The sequence below is a fragment of the Bos indicus x Bos taurus genome, chromosome 1 (genome assembly GCF_003369695.1).
Source record: "Bos indicus x Bos taurus breed Angus x Brahman F1 hybrid chromosome 1, Bos_hybrid_MaternalHap_v2.0, whole genome shotgun sequence".
NCBI classification, from domain to species: Eukaryota; Metazoa; Chordata; class Mammalia; order Artiodactyla; family Bovidae; genus Bos; species Bos indicus x Bos taurus.
The window spans coordinates 82087031-82113005 of record NC_040076.1 but is presented as its reverse complement, the minus strand read 5'-3'; the positions used below and the strand labels follow the sequence as shown (position 1 = coordinate 82113005).

Sequence of the window (25975 nt, the reverse complement as noted above, 5' to 3'; positions counted from 1 at the left end):
GCTTTCATTCCCAGTAACAGTGTAGGAGCATTCTCTGCTCTCTATACCCTCTCCAACACTGGTAGACTTTTTAATGATGGCCATTCTGACTTTTTAATGACTGGTGTGAAGTAGTACCTCATTGTGGTTTTGGTTTCCATTTCTCTAATAGTGATGTTGAGCCTCTTTTCATGTGTTTGTTGGCCATCTGTATGTCTTTGGAGAAATGTCTGTTTAGGTTTTCTGTCCATTTTTCGATTGGTTTTTCTTGTTGTTGAGTTGTATGAGCTGTTTATATATTTTGGAAATTAAACCCTTGTTGGGTGTATCGTTTGCCAATATTTTCTCCCATTCTGTAGGTTGTCTTTTCATTTTGTTTAAGGTTTCCTTTGCTCTACAAAAAGCTTGTACATTTGATTATGTCCCATTTGTTTATTTTTGTTTTTATTTCTTTTGCCTTGGGAGACTGACCAAAGAAAACATTGGTACGATTTATGCCATAGAATGTTCTGCCTATGTTCTCTTCTAGGAGTTTTATGGTGTCATGGCTTATGTTTAAGTCTTTAAGCCATTTCGAGTTTATTTTTGTGCATGATGAAAAGGTGTGTTCTACCTTTATTGCTTTATATACGTCTGTTCAACTTTTCCAGCACCACTAAGCTAAAGAGACTTTTTCCCCCTCATTTTATATTCTTGCCTTCTTTGTCGAAGATTAATTGACTGTAGGTGTAGGGTTTATTTCTGGCTCTCTGGTAAGTATTCGTTTAAATCACACTTGTATATGATATGGTCTGCTGAAGCCCTGCATGGAAAGTAGAAGGCCACTTGCTGCTGCTGCTGCTAAGTCACTTCAGTCGTGTCTGACTCTGTGCGACCCCATAGATGGCAGCCCACCAGGCTCCCCCGTCCCTGGGATTCTCAGGCAAGAACACTGGAGTGGGTTGCCATTTCCTTCTCCAATGCGTGAAAGTGAAAAGTGAAAGTGAGGTCGCTCAGTCGTGTCCGACTCGTAGCTACTCCATGGACTGCAGCCCACCAGGCTCCTCCATCCATGGGATTTTCCAGGCAGGAGTACTGGAGTGGGGTGCCATTGCACTTAGGTGGAAATAAAATGCTTGTTAGACCCTGAAGATTTTGATACTGTTGAGAGCATAAGAAGGTGGATACTCTGTCAGTCTTCTGCACCTCCAGGGTGTGTGCTCAGTCACTCAGTTGTGTCCAACTCTTTGTAGCCCCATGGACTGTAGCCCACCAGGCTCCTCTGTCCATGGAATTTTCAGGGAAGAATACTGGAGTGCCATGCCATTTCCTACTCCAGGGATCTTTCCTGACTCAGGGATCATCTCCACTAGCCCCACCTGGGAAGCCCCCAGTAGGAAGCTAAATATAGCCAGGGAGTCCCAGAAGCAGGAGAGCCTTTAGAGGGTGCACACATCAGACCTGGAGCAGTGTCCATGGTGGAAATGTGGAGATGTGTGGGAAAGGTGGTGGGAATCACCTCACCAGCCTTCTGTTCCCTCCACTCCTTCCTCCACCACCTTCCTCCCGCCGTCTAAGGACAGCTCCAGCATTTCTTCATTCCCTTGGAATGGGTTCAGAGGAGAGTTGCAAAGATGATTAAGATTTGGGAAAAAGACTTCTAACCCTAGATAGCTTCATTTTGGCTGCTTTCACCTTCCACATTCTTGGAGAGCACATGAAAAGGAAAAAGAAGTGGAGGAAGCATAATGTAAATGTTTTATTGAATTCATGTGTAACTTTAATGTTGATAACTTGTCGGTGTATTTTTCTTCAACTTCTTAAATTTTGCCTGTATCAGGGCTGTATTCTTTAGGTTGTCAACTCTTGTGAAATAGGGGCCATGGCTGGGTATATTAACTTGTTTGTCAGTTTCTTCTACAACTAAACTTTGTTCTGCTTTATTGAGATATAATTGACATACAGTACTGTGTAAATTTAATGTATATAGTATAATTCTTTGATATATGTATATTATGAAATGATTAGCGCAGAAAGGTTACTTAACACCTTTATCACCTCACATAATTACAATTTTTTTCTGGAGTCAGAAAATCTAAGATCTACTTTCTTAGTAACTTTCAAGTATATAAGTGTTGTTAACGATAGTCATCACCCTGTACATTAGATCTCCAGAACTTATTCATCTAAAAACTGTAAGTCTATATCCTTTGACTAGAATCTCTGTATTTCCCCCAGGCCCTGGATATCACTATTCTAGTCTCTGTTTCTATGAGTTGCTTTTTAAAAGGTAGTGATTTTGTTTCTTTTGGGTATACAACCCAGAAGTGGGATTGCTGGATCACATGGTAGTTCTATTTTTAATTTTTTGAGGGACCTCCATGCTATTTTCCATAGTGGCTGCACCATTTACATCCCTACCAACAGTGGCCAGGGATTCCTTTTTATTTGGATCCCCACCAACACTTATCTTTTGTTGTTTTGATAATAGCCATACTAATGGGTATGAGGTGGTATCTCATTGTGGTTTTCATTTGCATTTCCCTGAAAATTAGTGATGTTGAGCACCTTTTCATGGACCTATTGGCCATCTGTATGTCTTCCTTGGAAAAATGCCTATTTAGGTCCTCTGCCCGTTGGTTTTCTTGCTCCCGAGTTATAAGAGTTCTTTTTATATATTGGTTATTATGGGGTTAAGGGTTTGCAGATATTTTTCCGTGTTCCATAGTTGCCTTTTATGTTTTGATTGCTTCTTTAGCTGTGCAGAGGCTTTTTAGTTTGATGTAGTCCTATTTATTTATATATACTTATGTATAGCATATGTATATCCACTTTTGTTGCTTGTACTTTTGGTGTCGTACATAACTAAAAAAATCTATGCCAGTACTACTGTCAGGGGCTTTTCTGTTTGCTTTTTCCTAGGAGTTTTGTGGTTTGAAGTCTTATGTTTAAGTCTTTAATCCATTTAATCTTTGTGAGTGGTATAAGACAGAGGGATGATTTCCTTCTTCTGCATGTGATTACCCAGTTTTCCTAGCACCATTTGTTGAAAAGAATATTCTCTCCTCATTGAGTGTTCTTGGCTCCTTTGTCAAATGTTAGTTGACTGTATATGCAAGTGGTTATTTCTGTGCTCTCTATTCTGGTCATTGATCTTTGTCTTTTTTAATGTTAGTACCATACTGTTTTGGTTACTGTAGCTTATAATATAGTTGGAAATCAGAAGGTGTGATGCCTCCAGCTTTGTACTTTTTTCTTAAGATTACTTTGGCTGATAGAGATCAGTTGTGTTTCTATAAACTAACAATGAAATATATAAAAAAGAATAAAAATCACATTTACAGCAGCATCAAAAGCAATGAAGTAGTTAGGAAGACGTTTTGGAACAAGGAGGTGAAAGAGTTGTACATTGAAAGATAAAGACATTGGTAAATTAAAGAAAACAAATGGATGGAAAGCTTTCCATGTTCATGGATTAATTAAAATGTTCATACTACCCCTGCCTATGTATAGATTTGGGTCAGTCCCTATCAGAATCTCAGTGACATTTTTCACAGAAAAGCAGTCCTGAAATTTGTATGGAATCACAGTACTTAAGTGTTTTTGATGGTTTGGTCATTTACCTGCTTAAAAGCTGTGGTGTCATCTTTTTGCCCACATTGTAATGTCCGAACTGCTTTGCATAGTGTCACTCTGAAGCCTGCTTACTATTTTGACGTAAATGCAGAGCACTCCCACATCTGCCTCCTGGCCCATGCCTTTTGTGTACTCACACTCCCCACACACACTGTACACCATTACATCTTCATATTTTTGCTTGTGCTTTTTTTTGGTCCGACAGACTCCTAGTTATCCATCAAGGTCAGATCAGATGTCTTCTCTTTTCTATAACTGTCCCTGATATCCCCTTAATAAACAGGATTAAAGTCTTATTTTGTTTCTATCATGCTTTATTCATTTTTCTTTTCTAACATTTATCCGTTAATTTGAGTGAGTTACTCATTAGTCCCTCTAGCTAGGATATGAGATCCTCGAGAGTGGAAACTATGAGCTTTTTATATTTGTATCCCCAGAACATACTTTTAGTCATGAAAGCCAGGTGGGAGTAGGTGTTCAGTGTTTGGTAAAAGCTTAAAGAAGTATTTTTTGTACAGTGATGAGTAGGGTAAGTGAAAGGAGCTGTTAGTAGGAGCATCAGAGAATGAGTAATGAGTCGGAAATTTGAGGCAGTTGGTTGGGAAAATGAGAGGGTCGTTACAGACGACAGTAGGGCAAGAATGGTTGCAAAGGTGGAAGGCAGGTAGAGGTGATATAAACCTGTAAGCAGGGCTTCTCTATAGGCAACCTTCTGATGAGTAGCAGAGTCTTTCGCTGTAGTTATTAAGGTGAGCAAGGAATAGGTTGAATCTGTGAAGAAGAGATGGTGGCTTTATTCATTTTCCTGCTGTGCTTCTCTGAGTTTCAGGGTGAATTTAGTATAACATTTTAATGTGAGACTGTTAGACTTTATACCTCTTCAGAAAACAGAGCTAACAAATTAATACAGTATTGCTTTCTGCTTTTCTTGTTTTTATTTACTTTTTCTTCTTTCAAAGCTTTAAAGACCTTGCCTTTTCAGTTTTTATTTTCTGTTCTTAAACGTTTTCCTTTTTTTTTTTCCTTAAAGAAAGAAGAAATTACCTGATTCTTTTTCACTCCATGGATCAGTTATGCGACATTCACTTTTGAAGGGAATTTCTGCCCAGATAGTGTCTGCAGCTGTAAGTATTTTGTTCTCTTCCCCCAGCTTTATAACCTGCAATGGCATAATGAAGCAGGAATGAGCATAAAACAAAGCACAGCACTTCTCTTGGCCCGAGGCTTAAGAAAAACAGAATCTGGCTTTCATGGGTTTTGTGTGATTATTTTTGACTCATAAGACATAGCTACACATCTTGACATAGAAATTAGTGCAGCCATGAAATAAAGGTCTGCCCGGAGTCTCGGGTGTGCCTAAATGAAATATGGCAGCAAGCCTAAAAGAAACACTATCTGCCTTTTCTTTAAATTCCTTTTCAGTTTAGTTGCCATCTTGTGTATTTGGTTGAGGTAGAGCGATTTTTTTTTTTAGTGTTTTCATATGGAGGAATGATTGATCAGAATCTTTTACAACTGAGTGATGTTTTTATAATTCACAAAAGTCTTTTCATGTACCTTATTTCATATACTCTCACAACTTTGAAAGTAGGGAAAGCCGTATCCTATTTTACAAATGAGAAGACAGACTCAGAGGTGATATTAACTTGTCTTACATCATTGGGTTAGGAGATAGCAGAGCAATTACTCAAAATTAGGGGTTTTTGGCTCCAAGTCTAGTGCTGCTTTTGTTGTGAAATGGGGGTGGTATTGGTGAAAGTGGCCAGTGTGTAATGGCTGGAACAGAGTATCTGTGTCTGTTTTGAAAATGGTTTGGAGCACTGGATTAGTACAAAAATATTTAATAGTCCATTAAGACAATAGATGCTGATTCTGGTATGTTTATCAAATTTTCCTTTGGCCTCAAGGCTTATAGTTTTACGTAGTCTTTCGGTTTTGGTTTTCTGAATTCAAATATATAGATTATATAAGTAATAGTAATAATAATGATGTTGATATGAATCGTGATTCATATCCCAGGAACTTTGATATGTTTTTATGTTCTTTTCATGGAGTTTAATTAGTGTTTTGCATATTCAGTTTGGACAAAGTTTTATTTTTTATGAGGGTAAGAGATTGATAGAGAAGTGGATCATGACACCATAGCCACATTGTAATTTTTAGGTTTATCAGTGAAAGCTCTTGTTGCAGACCACCCCCCCCCCCACGCAAAAAAACCAGAACAAACAAACAAAAAAACCCCCAAAACAACAAAAAAGGAAAAAGTGTTCTCTCTGGGCATTTGGTATACCCCGGCCCAGCTCATATATCATGAAGTCAATTTAAATAGAGAGATAGGCAAGCAATGGGGGAAACCTGGGCAATTGTCCTTCCTCTTTTAGGTGGAGAGTAACTCATATTTGCTAGAATGGGAACCACCTGTTGAGGATTACATTTCCATGACGTTTTCTGAATTTAATCCTTATGTAGGTGATGAAATTCATTCCTTTCAAAATCAAGATGAACCAGAACAGTCATTTGACCCACCTGTGCAGTTTTAAAAATATTTTGAATAATGGAGACTGAACTAAAACTCAGACATTGAACAATGATTAGATAAATCTGTTATTTAAAAGGGTTTCTCTTTTCTCTTGAAGAGGAGGGAAAAATTCTAATAAATCCCAGAGTGTTTGCATTCTGTTCTTATTTCATTGCCATGGCTGAGCTCCTTTGGTATGTTAAAATGAAAACTGCTTTTCTTGTGACAGTCTTCATACTTTGTTTTTCTCATTTTGGATTACCAGCTCAATTTAAATTGTATGCTTTGCTGTGATGGTTGGTTTATTAACATGTAAAGCTAGTTATATTTGGGGTATCTCCTCTGAATGGCTGTTTAGTAATGCCTTCAGCCATGTGGATAGTGATGTTATTAGGGCTTCCTGTGGTGTTGACCATCATAGCCTTGTAGTCTGTGCCTGGAGAACACTTAGGAGAGATGAAACTTTTGGAGTTGTGAACTTTGTTGTTTTGGAATCCTCCTCAAAGTAATATGACGTGGGATTATATTTAAAATCGACTCAAATTAACTTTAAAGTGTATTTATCATTTTATGATCACCTAAGATAATGGAGATACCTTAAGATAGTGATTTTGTAAAATGTGTCCATTGCGTAAAAATTTCCTAAGAAAAAGCAGATTCCTGGGCACTATCCCAGACCTACTGACTTGAAATCTAGTTCTAGCAGTGTAGCTAGGGATCTGCATTTTAACAGATATTCCAGGTGATTCTGATGCTCCTTGACTTTTGAGAGTCACTATCCTAAGCTGTAACATCAGTGCTAAAATTCTGTAGTTGGGGGCAAAAGTGATGGTTCCCCCTCTTGTCTGAATCATATATGTAAAGAGAGGGCCTTATACCATTTTTTTGTTTAAAAGTGGAAATATCTTTTCAAATACTTTTTTTTTAAATTTTATTTAGGACAAAGTAGATGCTGGCTTGCCTACAGCAATTGTAAGTATACTTTAAATAATCTTTTAAAAGTAACCTTTCTATTACCAGGTTTTCTTAGATTTATTCTTCTGATACTCAGTTATTACATACATTTTACGAGGATAAATTCATATGTCATTTACTGCCAGTAATCATTTAAAATTTAGTCGTGTTGAATATTCTCTTTCTAGTGTATTGTTACTCTTCAGTTTTGTTTTTTGAGATGCATATAATGGATACTGATTAGCCCATTTCCAGATTTATTTTATGTGGTACTATCCTGCCCAGTACATTTGCTCCTTCTGTGACTTGACCTCCTTTTGGTTATAGGGAGTGGAAACAGTGTTCGGTAAAATCACTTTGTGGTAAATAGTACATTTAACAGCTCTGAACTCCATTGCCAAGCTTGCCAAATAGTAAATCTGTGGGGGTGATTATAGAGAACTGGGGGATATTGAAAGCACACTAGTGCCCTCTTTTCTATTTTCAACTATTTCCAGCTGCCTCCTGTAGCTCTCTTATTAGTCAGTCAATTGGTGAGGGAAGTGGGCTGAGTTTTGAGTATTTCTGGCGCCTTTTGGCTCTTGTGAATGAGCTGGGGAAGGTCTTTCCTGTTCTTTTCCCACACCTTATAGGAGGCTCTTGGTTGGGTAGCATAAGTGCCTTTACTTTGTCTGGAAACTTGAACTTTTTTTATTTTAAATTGCTTTAGAGGAAGTTAAGTGGCATGTTTTTGCCTATAATGTTGAACATATGATATTTTAGTATTGTTACCCTTAGAATAAATTTAGAGGGATGCCAAGAAATAAGATGTTCTGAGTTTTATCTTGCGTTTTGCCTCCTAGATGAAATTTTCCTTATTTATAATAGTTGGTGTGTTATCTGGTGTCTAGAGGAAAGAAGACCAACAAATTTAATTCTGATTATTTCAAGATCCTTGATATAATGTTTTAAAATATAATCTTCTCTTTTGTTCTCAGGCAGTATCCAGTTTGATAGCAGTGGGTACATCTCATGGATTGGCCTTAATATTTGGTAAATTTTCTAGCTGCTTATTTTAAATATTAAGTATTTGAGTTTTTTAAAAGATAATATCTCTTAATCACAGTTTTTATAGTAAACTTTATTTTTCTGAAAAATGCCAGAAAAACTTGAAGAGTAGCAGTCAGCATTTTTATAGTTAAAAAGTGCTTGACTCAGCTTCATTTTGTTGCTCATTGCAAGTTTATTTTCTTCTTTATGAATTTATAAGCTATCATATCATATCATATACCATTTGACTCTCTGCAGACCTAGACAAAAAGAATGTAAAGTTGAGAGCGACAGGGTTTGTCATTTTGTCTGCCTCTGGTTTGTGGTGGTGGTAATTTTTTTATACTAAATCATATCTGAGTAGTAAGTATTTGAAAAGATCGTCAGGGAAAGATTTCCAGGCTTTCTCAGTAATTTTCAGTAACTCTTAACTGATAGTAAGGTTTTTTCATTTACATTGTAAATCCCTCTAAACTGAAAGTTTTTTAGCCTATAATCACTTTATTTTTTGGGTTGAGATGAGAACTTCGTTAGTTTTATTTTTATAGTACGTGATAATCCTAAGTTGTTTTTTTCATTTTTTTTCCCTCCGTGAGACTAAATAACTCTGATTTTCATCTTTCTTTGCTTTTGCCCCCAAACTATGAGCAAAACATTTTTTTTTTTTTTTTTTCAAAACACAATAGAAAATTCTCCTGTCCTTTAAATACTACTAGAAAATGTTTTCCTGTCATTTTTAGTGTTCTCACTGATTTTAAAGCTTTTGGAACTCTCTCACATGGAATTCCGGATGACACTGTATTTTAGTAAGGATGCTACAGAATATTATTTATGGAATACCTGGGAACACTTTAATAGCAGAACCATAATTTGATCTTTGTGGTCCTTGCATCTTTATCATGATTGAATAACTAGTAATTTTCCCTTGTTTTTGAATAATTTGACTTCCAAGTTTTCCATTATACCAGAAGCCTGTTCATCATGTGATTTTAACATCTAGTCTTTTCAAAGGTGATGGATACAAATTATTGTCTGGGGATGAGAAGAATGGAAACAAAAAATACAATTCTCTAGAGAGAACTTTAGAATTGATTCTTTAATTATTTCTCTTATTCCATAATATGTGTTCATAATAAATTTAGATGAGCAAAAAATTGAAGATACACCAAAATCTGCCATCCAGAAATAATTCCTAACATTTCTATATGACCTTGAAATCTTTTGTCCTGTACATATGTGTATACATATGTGCACTCTCCAAATTGGATCATGTTAATTTGTAACCTGCTTTTTCATTATAATGAACATTTTTCTATATAATTATTAAAATCATGTGTAGTATCTTTTTTCCTGTTTTATCAGCTTTTTTGTTTTAAAATAAGTATGGTTGATTTACAGTGTTGTGTTTAGTTTCTGGTGTACATCAAAGTGATACAGTTCATGTGTGTGTATATATATACACATGCCCACCCACACACACACACATATATATTCTTTTTCATATTCTTTTCCATTGTGGTTTATTACAGGATATTGAATATAGTTCCCTGTGATATACAGGATTGTGTTGTTTATCTATTTTATATATAGTGGTTTGTATCTATTAATTTATCCCTCTCCTTTAGTAACCATTAGTTTGTTTTCTGTGTGAGTCTGTTTCTGTGTAACATCATTTTAAATGGCTACATGTATCCTGTTAAATGGATTCACCATTTAATCAATCATTTTCTTCTATAAGACATTTAGGTTGTTTCTAAACAAAAAAATAGAGTGATGACCATCTTTGTAACTGCAGTTTTTTGTGCACATGATTACTTCTTTCAGACAAATTCCTAAAAGTGGACTTGCTTATGTCAGGGTATGAACATTTTAAATGTTTCTGATGTATATTGCCTAACTGCCTCGTAGAAAGTTTTACCAACTTGCTCTCCTATCAGGTATAAGAATGCTTGTTTTCCTATGAGGGCAGGGTTGGTATTAGATTGATAGAATTTTGGGAAAGAATATTGAAAGGACTTTTAGTTAGTCACCTTATTTACATATGAGGTGTTTGAGAACTGGAGAGAGGTTAAGTGACATGTACCAAGCCAAATTCAAAATCAAAGTATACTGAATCCCAAGATTAGTATGTTTCCACTCCTCCAAGTTGTTCACCTGTTCTGAGAGAAATGGAGGCGAATTCCAAGATACAAAAAGGAAAGAATGCAAGAACTAAGATGAACAAGGATAGACTATAATGCATATGTTTATCTATCAGCAGAACATGTTTATTTTTGTTCCCCCTTACCAGTACTCACTCTCAACTCTCTCTGCTTTAATATCTCTTCCTTACCCCCCAAGGTTCTAAGAATATGTGGCTGCTTATAATCAAACCCATGTAGAATTCACTGCAACAAATTAAAATGAAGTCTTTTAAAATAAAAAACTAACAGGGGAGAACAGTACAGTGTCTTTCATTGCTGTCTCAATTTCCTTGGGGCTGCTTTCTGATTTTTTATAGACCCAAGCAACTTTCTTGTGGATTTGATGAAACAGTAATCTTTCATTAAAGTCTCATGAAAAAGAAAGTATGCCATAATGAGCATTTTGAGAAAGAATCATAACATTCTAGTTATGGTTTGGATTTTTAATCATGCAGTTAGTAAATTTTACTCATTATTTTTGTAGGAATCAGATATCTGGACAATGAGTTTTAACAAATGGATTAAAATTTGCTTGAAAGTCAGGAACAAATGGCAGAGTAATAATGCTAAGAAGTGTCTAGATTTGAGGTCTGGGTTAAATCTGATCTTTTAAACATCTTTGTTGATCATAGGAAAAAGTGCAGCAGGAAGAACTTGTTTAAGTACCATTAGAGTCTCTTTGGAATGAAGGCCTGGGTCATTAGAATAGTAATCATTGTAAGTTTCTTAAGCACGATGTAGAATTCCTATTCTTAAGGAAGTAAAGGTATGTGGTATTTGTTATATATCTTGGTTCTTACCTAATTATAGGATCTCAAAAATCTGACTCTTACTAGAGATATATCCCTATCCTAAGGCCCTTTAGTCTTTCATTTTTTTGAGTTGTTAGTATACCTTAATGGATTATCTTTTTGAAATTGTTTTATCAAATTTAATGGACTTGGATTTACTATGCTAAAATTTGGATATTATGAATTTTTTCTATTTCCATAACCAATACCTAAATATAAATGCTAGACATATCATTTAATCACATTTAGTATCATTCTCACAGATAAGTAAAGTTTACCACTTATACTCTTGAAATCTTACCTGTCTTTTCTCTGAACTTTTGAACTGATTTCTTGCTTTTCTCTTTCTTTTGATCTTTTCTCCATGGATTCAAAGGAAAAGGTATAGTAATTTTGATGTGCATGAGTGACTGTTTTTCTTTTGACCTTTTTATTGTTGAAGGAGAATGTTATCAATTACAGTTGACACCCTGTTATGAAATGCTTATTGAAAAGAACCAGCTAATTGAAATTGGTTAGAGAATTGTTAAAAATTACAAATATATGTATACCTTCAATATTTTATTTTAAATGAAAAGAAATATTCATTTCCCCCCTAATCTTTTGATACAGTCCAAAACTGAGTTTTTTTCTGCCAGTTGGAGGTCTGCAGCATCCTTTTCTGGCACAAGCTACATCAATGATAGGTCATGCAAAATTTGTACTTTTAATTAAACAAAAGAGGTAAAAGCTTGGGTACCTGTGAATCACTTGAGGTGTGCAACATTTTAGATTTTCATAGAACTTTCCAGTTTTCTGCAGTTATCTTGTCCATACCTTACTTCATGACAGTTATTTAGAGCAACTCATCTTTACCAAGTTTTTCTAAAACATCCATTTAGCTGTCATAGAAACAGCAGCTTGCTCTTTTGCACTCTATTTCATTAGTTGACATATTGTTTAACGTTTTTTAAGTGCAGTAGTATTTATAGTGGCATGAACAGATTTGGAAATGAAAACAGTTGACTCTTCCTAAGCATCTGCATTCTAGAAAATAGCCAGTTATCTGTGGGGAGTCAGTGTATCCTGGGCTTTAGTCAGTAAGGTTAAAGAGGGAATGGAGAGCTTTAATTCTGTGTGTGTTAGATGGTGGTCAGATAAAGTGCTTCTGCTGCTTTATGATCATTGATGAAAAGTGTTTCCTAATCTCTCTTTTCTTCTTCTTCTTTGGTCATAGAGAATATTTTAATGTGCACAAAGGAGTAGCATTGAAGAATGGTGAATACTGGTGATAAAAGTAGAGCTCTATGTATATAATTTGATTTTGATTCTTTCTAGGATCTAGGTATTTCCTTCTTCGATGGTCTTTAGGGTGTAGTTAAATTTGGGGTGAAGAAATAGAACATTAGGTTAATTTTGGTATGTGGAAAGAGCAGAAATTCTTGAAGTATGTTCAAATTTAGATTTTATGGCTATTGTAGACTTTATATGTTATTTATGGCTTTTCTTTGTTACTTAGTCCATTACTGTTAAGCCTAGAATATGCTGGGATCAACCCTAAGTAAAGTGTATTTTGAAAGATATACTAATAAAGAAATAGATGTAATGCATTGCACTGTCAATTTAGATGTGCTTTTTGTGGTATCTGGGCTTTGAGTTCTCTTAATTGATAAGCTACTTATTATCATTAAAATAATTCTTTGCATGTGTATCATTGGATAGCTTTCATATTTTTCATAGGCATTTACAAAATTTAAGCTCTGTACCAACTCTGTGAAGCTTATAGGAAAAATGATAGTCTCATTCCCCCCCCGCCCCCCAAATCAAGAGCCCCCTTGGAGGAGTAGAACATGGAAAGCTCTGATTTTCACCTTTCTTACTGCTGTTCAGGTCCTTTTTGTTCCTTCTGTGTAACTTTATAAATTGTTTGAAAGAGGTTTTATGTTTGTCTTCACCGAGTACCTTTCCCCAGAATAGTCTAGAAAAATCTGGACTACAGAATGTTCTAGTAGAAGAAACCTCTTCAGTAAGATCCTGCTTTCTTCTTTACGCAGAAATTCTGTCTTTTCTGATTTGTTTAAATTGTATAGGTTTATTCATATGGCACCATAAATACAGAATGTATAATGACACCAATACGAATTGATAAGTATCTTTGTGGAGTTAAACAATATTACGTTTTATGCACTGTCCATTACCTCACAGCCGTGCTACCTTATAAAGGGACATTATAAAGATAATGAATACATTGTAAAAGTCAAGGGGAAAACATTGACAGTCTTCATTAACAGAGTCCTATGGGATATAAATTTAGTACATATTTTAGGAGTGACCACTGTTGATAATTTGGTCCCTGTCTTAGCTAGTTTTTAGTACACAGTCAGAAAAAGAATCATGTCTGGGTTTTTAATGTAGAGGTTAGTTGTGTCTTTTTCCTCCCCTCTTTACTTCCTTTTTCTTAATGGTACCCTTATTCTCTATTTTGTCACACTCCTTAAATTCTCCTGTGCTTACTCTCCTTGAGTTATCAGTTCAGTTCAGTTTAGTCGCTCAGTCGTGTTCGACTCTTTGTGACCCCATGGACTGCAGTACGCCAGGCCTCCCTGTCCATCACCAACTCCTGGAGTTTACTCAAACTCATGTTTGTTGAGTTGGTGATCCCTGAGTTATAAGAGTACTTAAATACTCAAATTTAAAGTAAGGACTTTGTTAAAGCAATAGTTAGTGTCTTTAAGTACTGGTCGATCAGAACTGTGTAGTTTGGATATCAAAGCAGAGACTATTCCGACACTACTCTTGCCTAGAGGGCAGACAACCAGGCTAAATGGACTTTTTGAGGCTGGTGCAGAACTTCTGTCTTTGTCCTCTAACTTTTTCAGTCCATTCGTTGGACTACTCACATGACCCACAGTGGTAGTATGTATACAAGTATGTATACAACACTGTTGCCCAACCAATGAATCTTGACAATTTGCAGAACAGGGTGTAAGGATCATCTACTAACTGTATAACGTAGCCCTGACAAAATAAGGATCATGGAAAACACTGTTAGGCATGCAATTCAGTAGAGCAAAGTAAAATGTGATATCATATTTAGAGTCAGGAAAAAGGCAATTATAACAGTTTGGATTAAACTGGAAAAGGGAGGAAAATGTATGTAAGGATGGAAAGAAATAAGGAAAAAATCTGTTCTTGTGATTAATATAGATGTGAATAAACATAGGACTTTTAAAGTACATCACACCTTGTATATTATGAATTTTATTCCTTTTCAAATGTTCATCTTGGAAGGCTAAGATCTAAAGTGACATCATAAAACATCAAATATTTTCTGTGTGCTGGATACAGCCACTAATTATGTCAAAACTGAGACAATTAATTCTGACATTAATTGTGTCAGAACTCCTGGGGAGGTGGGGATTGCTATTTGAGCCTGCTTGTGAACATAGAAAAATATTCTTACAGTATTCACTTTGTATGGGCAAAAGGGCTTACCTAGTATTATTCCATGCATTTGGGAATGAATGTCTTTAGGCTCTTTCTGATGATAACTGGGTTTACCTTTATGGGAGGAAGATTTGCAAATATGGCATCTATTAAGATGATTGTCAGATGCATTCTGTGTGCAAGGCACTGCCCTAGGCATTCTGGGGATGTTAATTCTCTCATGATCTCAGCCCTTAGATAGGTCATAGTCTAGGAGTGGAAGTAAGATGTATTTACCTCCAAAAAGTAGCACATAGATAGTGAAGGGAAGCACAAACAATTGCTGGGGGAGTTAAGAGAACTCCTGATTATGCAAGTATGGTGTCCTCCCCCCCACCAACTAAAAAACAGTTAAAGTTTGTAGACATGCTTTATGTTTAAAATTTTTATTTTATTGTTTTCAAGTGGGTACAGTAATGAGCTCTATATAATATAAGCACTGCCTAGGAGAAGCCCTAGAAGAATTTCTTCTACTTATTAGATAATAAAGTTTAGTAATATCCAAATGCTTCCTAGAGAAATCAGAGGTGATTACGGCAGAATCTTTGCCTTTTAGTAACTTTATTTAGTAGAGATTTGAATTATTTGCTTTTAGCATATCAGCTGTTGATGCTTGAAAAGAATTTCCTTAAGTTGTTTAAACATACCCTATGATTTTATTTATTCTGTTCATTTGCCTGGTAAATCTTCAGGGATAATATAAATGAAAATTGTAGCCAAACTGTAAATAAATTTTGATTTTTGAAGTTTTAAATGTACTGTAAAAGGTGGTATTTCATGTATCTTGCATTCTAAAAATAGCAAAAAATATGGTTCTAGAATGAAAGTTAGTTGGTTGTTCCAAGAGATACAGTTTTCTCAGTATTTTCTTTTTAACATGAGCAAGTTTTGTATTATGCTTCCTTGTAGTTACCGTTTTTCTGCATTCTTAGTGTCTAATTCAATGCCCACTGTCTAGTAGTTGCTCAATAAATGTATTTTAAGATGAACGTAACTTTGTTTGATTCTTTTGATTCTTACTACCTCAAAGTGTTTGAAAACAAGCCTGTGCTATGTACATACTTAGTCAAACCTTTATTTCTTTCGCTTGATTTATCAATTGCTTTCTTTAGATCAGAATCAAGCTTTGCGACTCTGCTTGGGTAGCACTAGTGTTGGAGGTCAGTATGGAGCTATCTCTGCCCTCAGTATCAACAATGACTGCTCAAGACTTCTCTGTGGCTTTGCTAAGGGACAGGTAAATAGAAACTTTATTTTACCTATAAGACAGTGTGAAATGAATGAAACCTGTTATCTCTAGGTCAGTAGCTTGAAGACAAAAACATGTTATAAAGTGATATGTCTATATGTAGAGCTAACCTGAATTTGCTTGGTCTGACTTTTGTCTAAATTTTTAAATTAAGTTACTGACTGAGCCAGAGTCTATGATTTTTAATATCTCAATTCGTATGTCCCTATACGCAAATAGCTTTTATAAACCAACCAGGCCATTATACAAAATGTACTTTCTTTCTGTGAAGTGAAGTGAAGTGAAGTCGCTCAGTTGTGTCCGACACTTTGAGGCCCCATGGACTATAACCTACCAGGTTCCTCTGTCCATTGGATTTTCCAGGCAAGAATACTGGAGTGGGTTGCCATTTCCTTCTCCAGGGGATCCTCCCGACCTAGGGATTGAACCTGGGTCTCCTGCATTGCAGGCAGATGCTTTACCCTCTAAGCCACCAGGGAAGCCCAAGATAGACCTGTATATCTTTCTTTCTGTCGTGAGGAGGATTGTTGTTGATTTTTAAGTACAGTATATATTCTGCTTTGTAACTGTGTCCCTGGACACAAATTTGGTATTTGTTTTTACTTCTGAAACCGGGCAGTAAGTTTTGTTTCTTTTCTTCTTCTGACTTACATGTCACTAATTGGTTTGGCAATAAGCCCTTTTGATAATTTTTACCAGTGCTAAAGAGATTGACTCATTAAATAAATCTCTTTTACCTCTCAGTAAAAGAATAAGATTTAAAATCTGAAGGGAAAAGTAGACTGGGTAGGATGAGGGGAGGATGAAGATGGAATAAGGGCCCCATGCTTCAGCGGATCTGCAACCTTTAGTTATGTTTTAACTTTATAGTTCTTTGTCTGCAATGTTTATAGGCCAGGAATAGATTATTTCAGCCAAAAGCCAAGATACTTAAGTCCAAAAAAGAGCAATAAATTTGTTTTTAAAGCATTTAGTTGTCTTATAGATCACTATGTGGGATTTGGCCAGTGGAAAGCTTCTAAGATCAATAACAGATGCTCATCCTCCGGGAACAGCAATATTACATATTAAGGTACAGTTCTTATTTTCTTTTTCTAATAATCTTTATTATTATGCCCTTGTATCCATTTTAAAGTAGATTTCTTTATAAACAGAATCCTTGAAAGTGAACTGTCTTTTATGTGACTGGCCCAACAAGATGTTTTCCCAAGTAAAATCCAGAGATAGGCTATCATGGTAACATTCAGCTATAAGTTGTATTGACGTCTAGTAGATACAGCAGGAAAGAGAGTAAACTGAAGTGATCCTAGACGAAAGGTTGGCAGCAAAGACAGGCAGTACCCTGCTGAAAACTCCGTGCAGATTTTAAAAGGTCTTTTTACTTTTTGCTTAGTCCACCAGGATTTTACTGCTGGGGTGGTGTGCCCTGTCACACTTTGTTGGGAATTACTTGAAGTTCAAGGCACTGGTTGTGAAAGAACCAAGGTTTGCATTATGTTTAGAAACAAATTTCTTGGTTTATTTTCTTTCAGGCCTCCAAAGGAAAAGCATCAAGGTTCGAATCTTGACTTTCTCCTTACATGCCTGAAAAAAATAAACCACCTTAGGTAACATTTAATTTATAAATACAGTGTGAACCTTGGTTTTTATATGCTGTCAAGTCCACGTTCAGAAGTGTAAAACATACAGGATTATAACTAGAGAAGTCTAAAATCAGATCTTCTGGATTTTAATCATGTACACGTTTGGTTAGTTAGCTGTGCAGACCTCTCTTATCCATACATATGCTTTTTAAAGTCTGGGAGCATCTGGAGTTTATGTGTCTGCATCTCAGTTAGTTACGTAAAAAGTCTTTTGTGACAAAGCAGCATTGAAGCATTTAGTAACAATGAAAACAACCAAGACAAGTAAAAGTAGAGAGAATTTCTCCTCTTTCTGAACATCATGGCAGTTTATCTTGACCTGTTTTCATACGGCATGAGCCAACTTCTAATATGTTGTTGTTTATGTCTTATCTCCTTTAATAGATTAAGGTCTTTGAAACCAGGATCTGTTTCTCTTTTATTTTTGTGTGTTACATGTAGTAGTTGCTCAATAAATGTTTGGTGGTTTATGAAAATCCAATCCATTTGCAGAAAAAAGCAAAATCTTTGGGAGAAACAATAAGAAACAGAAGAGGTAAAGACAGAGAGAAAAAGGCAGAAGAAATAAAAGCAGAAGAATGTAGCTAACATTGAAAGCACACTTGCGTTGCTTGGCAATGCTACAAGTATAGACGCTTCTCAGAAATTCTGGGGCCCGCTTTTGGCAAAGGCTTCTTATGCTGTCAACCTCTCACTCATTATTCTCCAAACTTAACCGTACACATCCCATCAATAATAATTTGGGCTTTAATTCATACACACACACACACACACACATGTCTCTGTGTGTGTGTGTGTGTGTATATATATAATATTTAAAATTAAATGTGCTACTGTACTAAATTTAAGTATATCATAAAACACATACTCAGAATGTAGAAGATAAAAATTATGAATGCTGTTATTTTTCTCTACACTCCACTTTTGCAACTGCTCAGCTAGGCCTTTGAGAACCATGGTGTAGGACTTCTGTACTTTGCTTGTGTGTGGTTGAAGAAGATGCATTTCATAGTGGCCTCCTGTACCTCAGCCATTCTGGAAGAGTCCAAAGGCATGCCAGTTAGGATGGTTTTACAACCTTTGGGGTTAGGGAGACTAGTCACTGGAAGTGATATAAATTAAGTTATTCAATTTTGTATTTATTGGCATGCACATCTGCCAGGCCACATCAGCCCTTAGGACAGTCTCTCATTGTGAACATTATTTATTGAGTTTTCCAGGGTGGATAATAGTAACTAAAGTATACTTTATTGAAGAAGACTGAAGGGGCAGCACATTTTAGGAAGAGTTGCATAAAAAGTTAAACTGTTTTTAAATATAGTAGATTAACTCTTCAGTTATTCAGAAAACATATTCTAACAAGTTTATTTCCCAAAGACATCAAATATCTTTTATTGTGTCTTTATTCTTGAGAGCTAGGCAGCTGTAAGTATATCCAAAGTATCCTATTCAGCTTAATAGCAAGTTTGAAAAAATTAATATAAGAACCCAAGTAGATAAGTTTAGGGCTTTTATGAATCATAATTTGTATTTTTCTTTTATCCTTTTGAGAAGGTTTTACTTCTTTAAAGTCTCAGTTTTTAATGATATTGAACCATTTTTATTCTAAATATGGGTAAGTTTGTATTAGAGTAATAAGGTCAGTCTAGGTGATTTCAAATGCTATTAAATGTGTTTGTCTTGTATTTTTAAAATTTTATAAATTTTCCCCTTTTTAACATTTGACTGGTTTTTTAAAAATTGTTAAAATAAATTCCTTCTCTGTTTAGTTTACAGATGATCCAACTCTTGCAATTTGCAATGACAGCGGAGGCTCTGTTTTTGAATTGACATTTAAGTAAGAGACTATTGGACGTTTGTAGACAAATGAAAAGATTAGCTCCAATTTAATGACTTGAAGTTGAATATGAAGAGGTCTGGAAAACCCATGTAATTGTAAATAGGTTGTGGCTGTGTATTACACTTATCTGGGGAGGCTTATAGAACATATGGAGCACCATGCCTGGTCCCCCAAAATTCTGTCTCAGTACTTCTGAGTTGGGATTCTAGATTCCTTCTCCCCAAAGTGTTCCTAAACTCTGTCAGTCTTGGGAACCATTATCCTGGAGTATATCAGTAATTTTAGTTTAGACCCCGGGCCCAGTTGGTTATAACCATAATGATCAGGTGTACAAGGTTCCTTTTGCCTTGGAATTGCCCTGTTTACTCTTTAAATAAAGGGAAAGACTGTTTAGATATGCATAAGAATATTTATAAATCTGAGTTTAAAAAGACAAAAAAATTCAATGTGTATTTTGTTTCCAAAGTTCTTCAAAGTAAGGACTATGTTTCTTACATTTCACATGCCTCCTGACAATATCAAGTCCAAAGTAATTGTTTGAAAAATACCAGTTCAGTTCAGTCGCTCAGTCATGTCCTACTCTTTGCGACCCCATGACCTGCAGCATGCCAGGCCTCCCTGTCCATGTCCATTGAATCGGTGATGCCATCCAACCATCTTGTCCTTTGTCATCTCCTTATCCTCCCACCTTCAATCTTACCCAGCATCAGGGTCTTTTGAAATGAGTCAGTTCTTTGCATCAGGTGGCCAAAGTATTGGAGTTTCAGCTTCAACATCAGTCCTTCCAATGAATATTCAGGACTGATCTCCTTTAGGATGGACTGGTTGGATCTCCTTGCAGTCCAAGGAACTTTCAAAAGTCTTCTCCAACACCACAGTTCAAAAGCATCAATTCTTCAGTGCTCAGCTTTCTTTATAGTCCAACTCTCACATCCATACATGACTACGGGAAAAACCATAGCCTTGACTAGATGGACCTTTGTTGACAAAGTAATGTCTCTACTTTTTAATATGCTGTCTAGGTTGGTCATAACTTTCCTTCCAAGGAGTAAGCGTCTTAATTTCATGGCTGCAGTCACCATCTGCAGTGATTTTGGAGCCCAAAAAAATAGTTGGCCACTGTTTCCCCATCTATTTCCCATGAAGTGATGGGACCAGATACCATGATTTTAATTTTCTGAATGTTGAGCTTTAAGCCAACTTTTTCACTCTCCTGTTTCACTTTCATCAAGAGGCTCTTTAGTTCTTCACTTTCTGCCATAAGGATAGTGTCATGTGCATGCTGCTGCTGCTAAGTCACTTCAGTTGTGTCTGACTCTGTGCGACCCCATAGACGGCAGCCCACCAGGCTCCCCCATGCCTGGGATTCTCCAGGCAAGAACACTGGAGTGGGTTGCCATTTCCTTCTCCAATGCAGGAAAGTGAAAAGTGAAAGTGAAGTCGCTCAGTCATGTCCGACTTTTAGCGACCCCATGGATTGCAGCCTACCAGGCTCCTCCATCCATGGAGATTTTCCCTGGGATTTTCCAGGCAAGAGTACTGGAGTGGGGTGCCATTGCCTTCTCCATCATATACATATCTGACATTATTGATATTTCTCCCAGCAGTCTTGATTCCAGCTTGTGCTTCATCCAGCCTGGCATTACTCATGATATTACTCTGCATATAAGTTAAATAAGCAGGGTGACAATATACAGCCATACAGCCTTGATGTACTTCTTTTCCTATTTGGAACCAGTCTGTTGGTCCATGTCATTTTAACTGTTGCTTCCTGACCTGCATACAGGTTTCTCAAGAGGCAGGTCAGATGGTCTGGTATTCCAATCTCTTGAAGAATTTTCCATAGTTTGTTGTGATCCACACAGTCAAAGGCTTTGGCATAGTCAATAGAGCAGAAATAGATGTTTGTCTGGAACTCTCTTGCTTTTTTGATGATCCAGTGGATATTGGCAATTTGATCTCTGGTTCCTCTGCCTTTTCTAAAACCAGCTTGAATATCTGGAAGTTCATGGTTCACGTATTGTTGAAGCCTGACTTGGAGAATTTTGAGCATTACTTTACTAGCGTGTGAGATGAGTGCAATTGTGTGGTAGTTTCAGCATTCTTTGGCATTGCCTTTCTTAGGGATTGGAATGAAAACTGACCTTTTTCAGTCCCATAGCCACTGCTGAGTTTTCCAAATTTGCTGGCATATTGAGTGCAGCACATTCACAGCATCATCTTTCAGGATTTGAAATAGCTCAACTGGAATTCCATCACCTCCACTAGATTTGTTCATAGTGATGCTTCCTAAAGCCCACTTCACTTCACATTCCAGGATGTCTGGCTCTAGGTGAGTGATCACACCATTCTGATCATCTGGGTCGTGAAGATCTATTTTGTACAGTTCTGTGTATTCTTGCGGCCTCTTTTAAGTATCTTCTGCTTCTTTTAGAAGCATACCATTTGTGTCCTTTATTAAGCCCATCTTTGCATGAAATGTTCCCTTGGTATCTCTAATTTTCTTGAAGAGATCTCTAGTCTTTCCCACTCTATTGTTTTCCTCTATTTCTTTGCACTGATTGCTGAGGAAGGCTTTCTTATCTCTCCTTGCTATTCTTTGGAACTCTGCATTCAAATGGATATATCTTTACTTTTCTCCTTTGTTTTTTGCCTCTCTCCATTTCACAGCTATTTGTAAGGCTCCTCAAAGAGCCATTTTGCTTTTTTGCATTTCTTTTTCTTGAGGATGGTCTTGATCCCTGTCTCCTGTACAGTGTCACGAACCTCCATCCATAGTTCATCAGGCACTCTTATCAGATCTAGTCCCTTAAATCTATTTCCCACTTCCACTGTACAGTCGTAAGGGATCTGATTTAGCTCATACCTGAATGGTCTAGTGATTTTTCCTACCTTCTAAAGTTTAAATCTGAATTTGACAGTAAGGAGTTCATAATCTAAGCCATAGTCAGCTCCTGGTCTTGTTTTTTCTGACTGTATAGAGCTTCTCCATCTTTGACTGTAGAGAATATAATCAGTCTTATTTTGGTGTTGACCATCTGGTGATGTCCACGTGTAGAGTCTTCTCTTGTGTTCTTGGAAGAGGATGTTTGCTATGATCAGTGCATTCCTTTGGCAAAGCTCTATGAGCCTTTGCCCTACTTCATTTTGTACTCCAAGGCCAAATTTGCCTGTTACTCCAGGTGTTTCTTGACTTCCTACTTTTGCATTCCTGTCCCCTATAATGAAAAGGGTATCTTTTTTGGGTGTTATTTCTAAAAGGTATTGTAGGTCTTCACAGCACCATTCAACTTCAGCTGCTTCAGCATTACCAGTCGGGGCATAGACTTGGATTACCGTGATATTGAATGGTTTGTCTTGGAAGCGAACAGAGATCATTCTGTCGTTTTTGAGATTGCACCCAAGTACTGCATTTCATGGGGTCGCAAAGAGTCGGACACGACTGAGCGACTGATCTGACTGCATTTCGGACTCTCTTGTTGACTATAATGGCTACTCCCATTTCTTCTAAGGGATTTTTGCCCACAGTAGTAGATATGATGGTCATCTGAGTTAAATTCACCCATTCCAGTCCATTTTAGTTTGCTGATTTCCTAAAATGTCGACATTCATTCTTACCATCTCCTGTTTGACCACTTCCAATTTGCCTTGATTCATGGACCTAACATTCCAGGTTCCTATGCAATATTGTTCTTTACAACATTGGACCTTATGGGTTCCATCACCAGTCACATCCACAACTTGGTGTTGTTTTTGCTTTGGCTCTGTCTCTTCATTCTTTTGGAGTTATTTCTCCACTGATCTCCAGTAGCATGTTGGGCACCTAGTGACCTGGGGAGTTCATCTTTCATTGTCCTGTCTTTTTGCCTTTTTATACTGTTCATGGTGTTCTCAAGGTAAGAATAATGAAGTGGTTTGCCATTCCCTTCTCTAGTGGACCACATTTTGTTAGAACTCTCCACCATGACCTGCCTGTCTTGGGTGGCCCTACATGGCATGCCTCAGTTTTATTGAGTTTGATTAGACTGAGGTCCATATCATTAGATTGGTTAGTTTTCTGTGATTGTGGTTTCTCTCTGTCTGGCCTCTGATGCCCTCTCTCAGCACCTACCGCAGTACTGTTGATGTATTCAGCTGATGTTTATTGGCTATCGCCTATGTGTAGGCGTTGCCTAGATACCAGAGTTATGGCTGTGAACCGGTCAAGGTTGCTACTCTAGTAGAACTTACGTTCTAGTTGGGGTGGGGGTAGGGAGACAGTCAATAAACCAACACATAAATAACTTTAGGTATGAGTGCTATGAAGAAAATAAGACAGGTCAGTATTCTGGAGTGCATTTGAGAATCATTCAGGAAGGCTTCTCTCTGAAGGCGACATTTAAACAAAAACCTGAACGATAATCTGGTCAGCAAATGAAAAGACCTGGAAGAGGTGTTCCAGGCAGAGGGATATTCAAGCACAAAAACTTTGAGATGGGCACACTGTGGCCTGCTGGAGCAGCGGACAGAAGGCCCGTGTGGCTGGAGCACGTGTTTATCAGGAGCAGTAGCAGTGGGAGAGGAGTGAAGGCAGGAGACAGATCACATAAATGATATAGGACGTTTTAAACCTGGCAAGAGTTGATTTGATTTTGTGTACAGTGGTAAGCCATTGGAGAGGGAGAAGCCATAGGAGAAGGTGGTAAATCTGACCCTATGTTGAAAAGGACATGCTGATGTCATGTGGAGTTTGGATTGTTGGGGCCAGGAGTAGGGGTCAGGAGGCTTTTGTAGTCATCTGCTGTAGAGATGTAGTGCCTTGGATCATTGCTAAGTTGATTCTGCATTTTGGGTTACATTTTCAGGAGAGTGATGGGAGTGAGAACTTGTGAATCTCGATGCCTTTTTAGCGGTTCCAAGGGTGAAGTTTGCTGTATTGAACCTCTCCACTCTAAGCCCGAGTTGAAAGACCATCCCATCACACAATTTTCCTTATTGGCCATGGCATCCTTAACAAAGGTATTTAGAAGATGAAGCTCATAACTTAAGAGACTTTGAATACCAAAAATCTGAAAATTGCAGGGTAAATAGTGAAAATGTATTTTTTCTCCCTAAAGATACTGGTCATTGGATTGAAGCCATCCTTGAAAGTGTGGATGACTTTTCCTTATGGACGGGTGAGTAAGCCTCTCCATCTTATGGGCAAAAAGACCATGTTGGGAGGTCGGGGAAGATGACTCACGAGTGGCGAATTCTCTGAGGCTGTCAGAAAGCTAGATAGAATGGAAATTAGCTCTCTGTCTGCTTACCTTGATGTGACCAAAACAGTGTCAGCTGGCGACCAGAGCAGTGTCCTGGGGATCACAAGGTCTATACTTCCCTACCTTTAGTCTGTTAAGTTTTCTCTCATGAACAGCTGCTGCTTTGATATTGAACTACTGATAGAGAGCACCCCACCGTAGTATAGTGAGAATTGCTCTCATGTATTCTCTCCGGGGTTTCTTCTGCCTGTGATATTTCATTTTGGTGGATGCTTCTTGCAATGTATTGTGCACACCTCGGTATCTCTTTTCCTTCCTGCTTGGATGCTTTCAAAGTGATGTTTTCTTCCAGTGAATATGTAAGGAGAGGCATGGATGGGATGGGATGGAGAATGACGGTGTAGAACCAAGACTAGTCCAGAAAGTAGGCCCTGTAAAGAGGGAGCTCAGTCTTCAGCTTTCTTATTCACTGTATCTCTGGGCCCCAGGGGAAGCAGCCCTGCCCTTTCAGATGGTAGAGCCTGCTCAGGTTACCGTTAATTGTACTTAGGTGACCTTCACTGGCTAATTGAGACTTATCATGGTATGTGTTTGCATCTTTGTTTTTGTCGATTTTCCCCCCAATATTTTATTATGAACATTTTCAAATAAATAGAGAAGTTGAAAGGATTTTACATTAAACATCTATATACCTACCATTGTAAAACTGTACCATTAGTATTTTATTGTATACTTCATTATATACCTGTTTATTGTCATTCACTCATCAAATTGTTTTTTTTTAATGTGCTTCCAAGTAAATTGCAGAAATTAGTACTCTTTTTTTCCCCCCCTAAATATTCAACATGTATATGATTAAGTACAGTTCAGTAGTCAAAGTCTTTCCTTTGGTAGAAAAATTTATATACAACAAAACACACAGATCTTGAGTGTACATTTGCTAAACTTTGCCAAATATAGATACTTAGGTAACCCAAACTTCTGTCAAGATGTGGAACATTTCTGTCCACAAAGAAGGTTCCCTCTTGACGGTTCCTAATCAGTCTCTACTCCTCTGGAATTTTAATGAGAAATTAGGAGGAGTTTTTATCAAGGAACACCAGTCCATTGCTGTATTAAACCAGAGTTTTCTCTTTATTCTTCTTGTGTTAACAATGATTTTTTTTTTCCTTCTTACCCAGATGGATCCTTCCAGCGTTCCATTGCTGGCCTGGCACTTCGTGGCAGTGCATAATTACGTGAATCCCATGCTAGCCTTCTGCAGAGGAGATGTTGTTCATTTTCTCCTGGTAAGTCCTAATATGATGCTACATCTGTGCTGATGTCCTTTGTCATAGGTTATCATTCTGATTCACCAGTAATTTAATATTGTTTCAAAGAAATATACTATTGTAATTCTTTGGAAAGAGAGTGACCTATTTAATTTTTCAGGCTTTAGTGATTAACATGGAAAACCCTCAGCTCCATGC

General features: G+C 37.1%; 1 protein-coding gene across 8 annotated transcripts in view; it reads left to right on the top strand.

Annotated features, from left to right (window-relative positions):
• VPS8 (VPS8, CORVET complex subunit) overlaps positions 1-25975 on the top strand; it is a 295955-nt gene that overhangs the window by 17555 nt on the left and 252425 nt on the right. For 4 of the 8 annotated variants that reach the window (XM_027539061.1, XM_027539070.1, XM_027539042.1 and 1 more), the window contains 10 exons: positions 4625-4718; positions 7052-7084; positions 8044-8098; positions 11446-11451; positions 15647-15771; positions 16769-16855; positions 19196-19263; positions 24111-24264; positions 24363-24422; positions 25688-25795. In XM_027539061.1, coding sequence (XP_027394862.1) covers positions 4625-4718; positions 7052-7084; positions 8044-8098; positions 11446-11451; positions 15647-15771; positions 16769-16855; positions 19196-19263; positions 24111-24264; positions 24363-24422; positions 25688-25795 — 790 coding nt within the window. Of the gene's footprint in view, positions 1-4624; positions 4719-7051; positions 7085-8043; positions 8099-11445; positions 11452-15646; positions 15772-16768; positions 16856-19195; positions 19264-24110; positions 24265-24362; positions 24423-25687; positions 25796-25975 lie in introns of those variants that run through there. The other 4 variants (XM_027539052.1, XM_027539085.1, XM_027539094.1 and 1 more) reach the window with 2 other exon arrangements.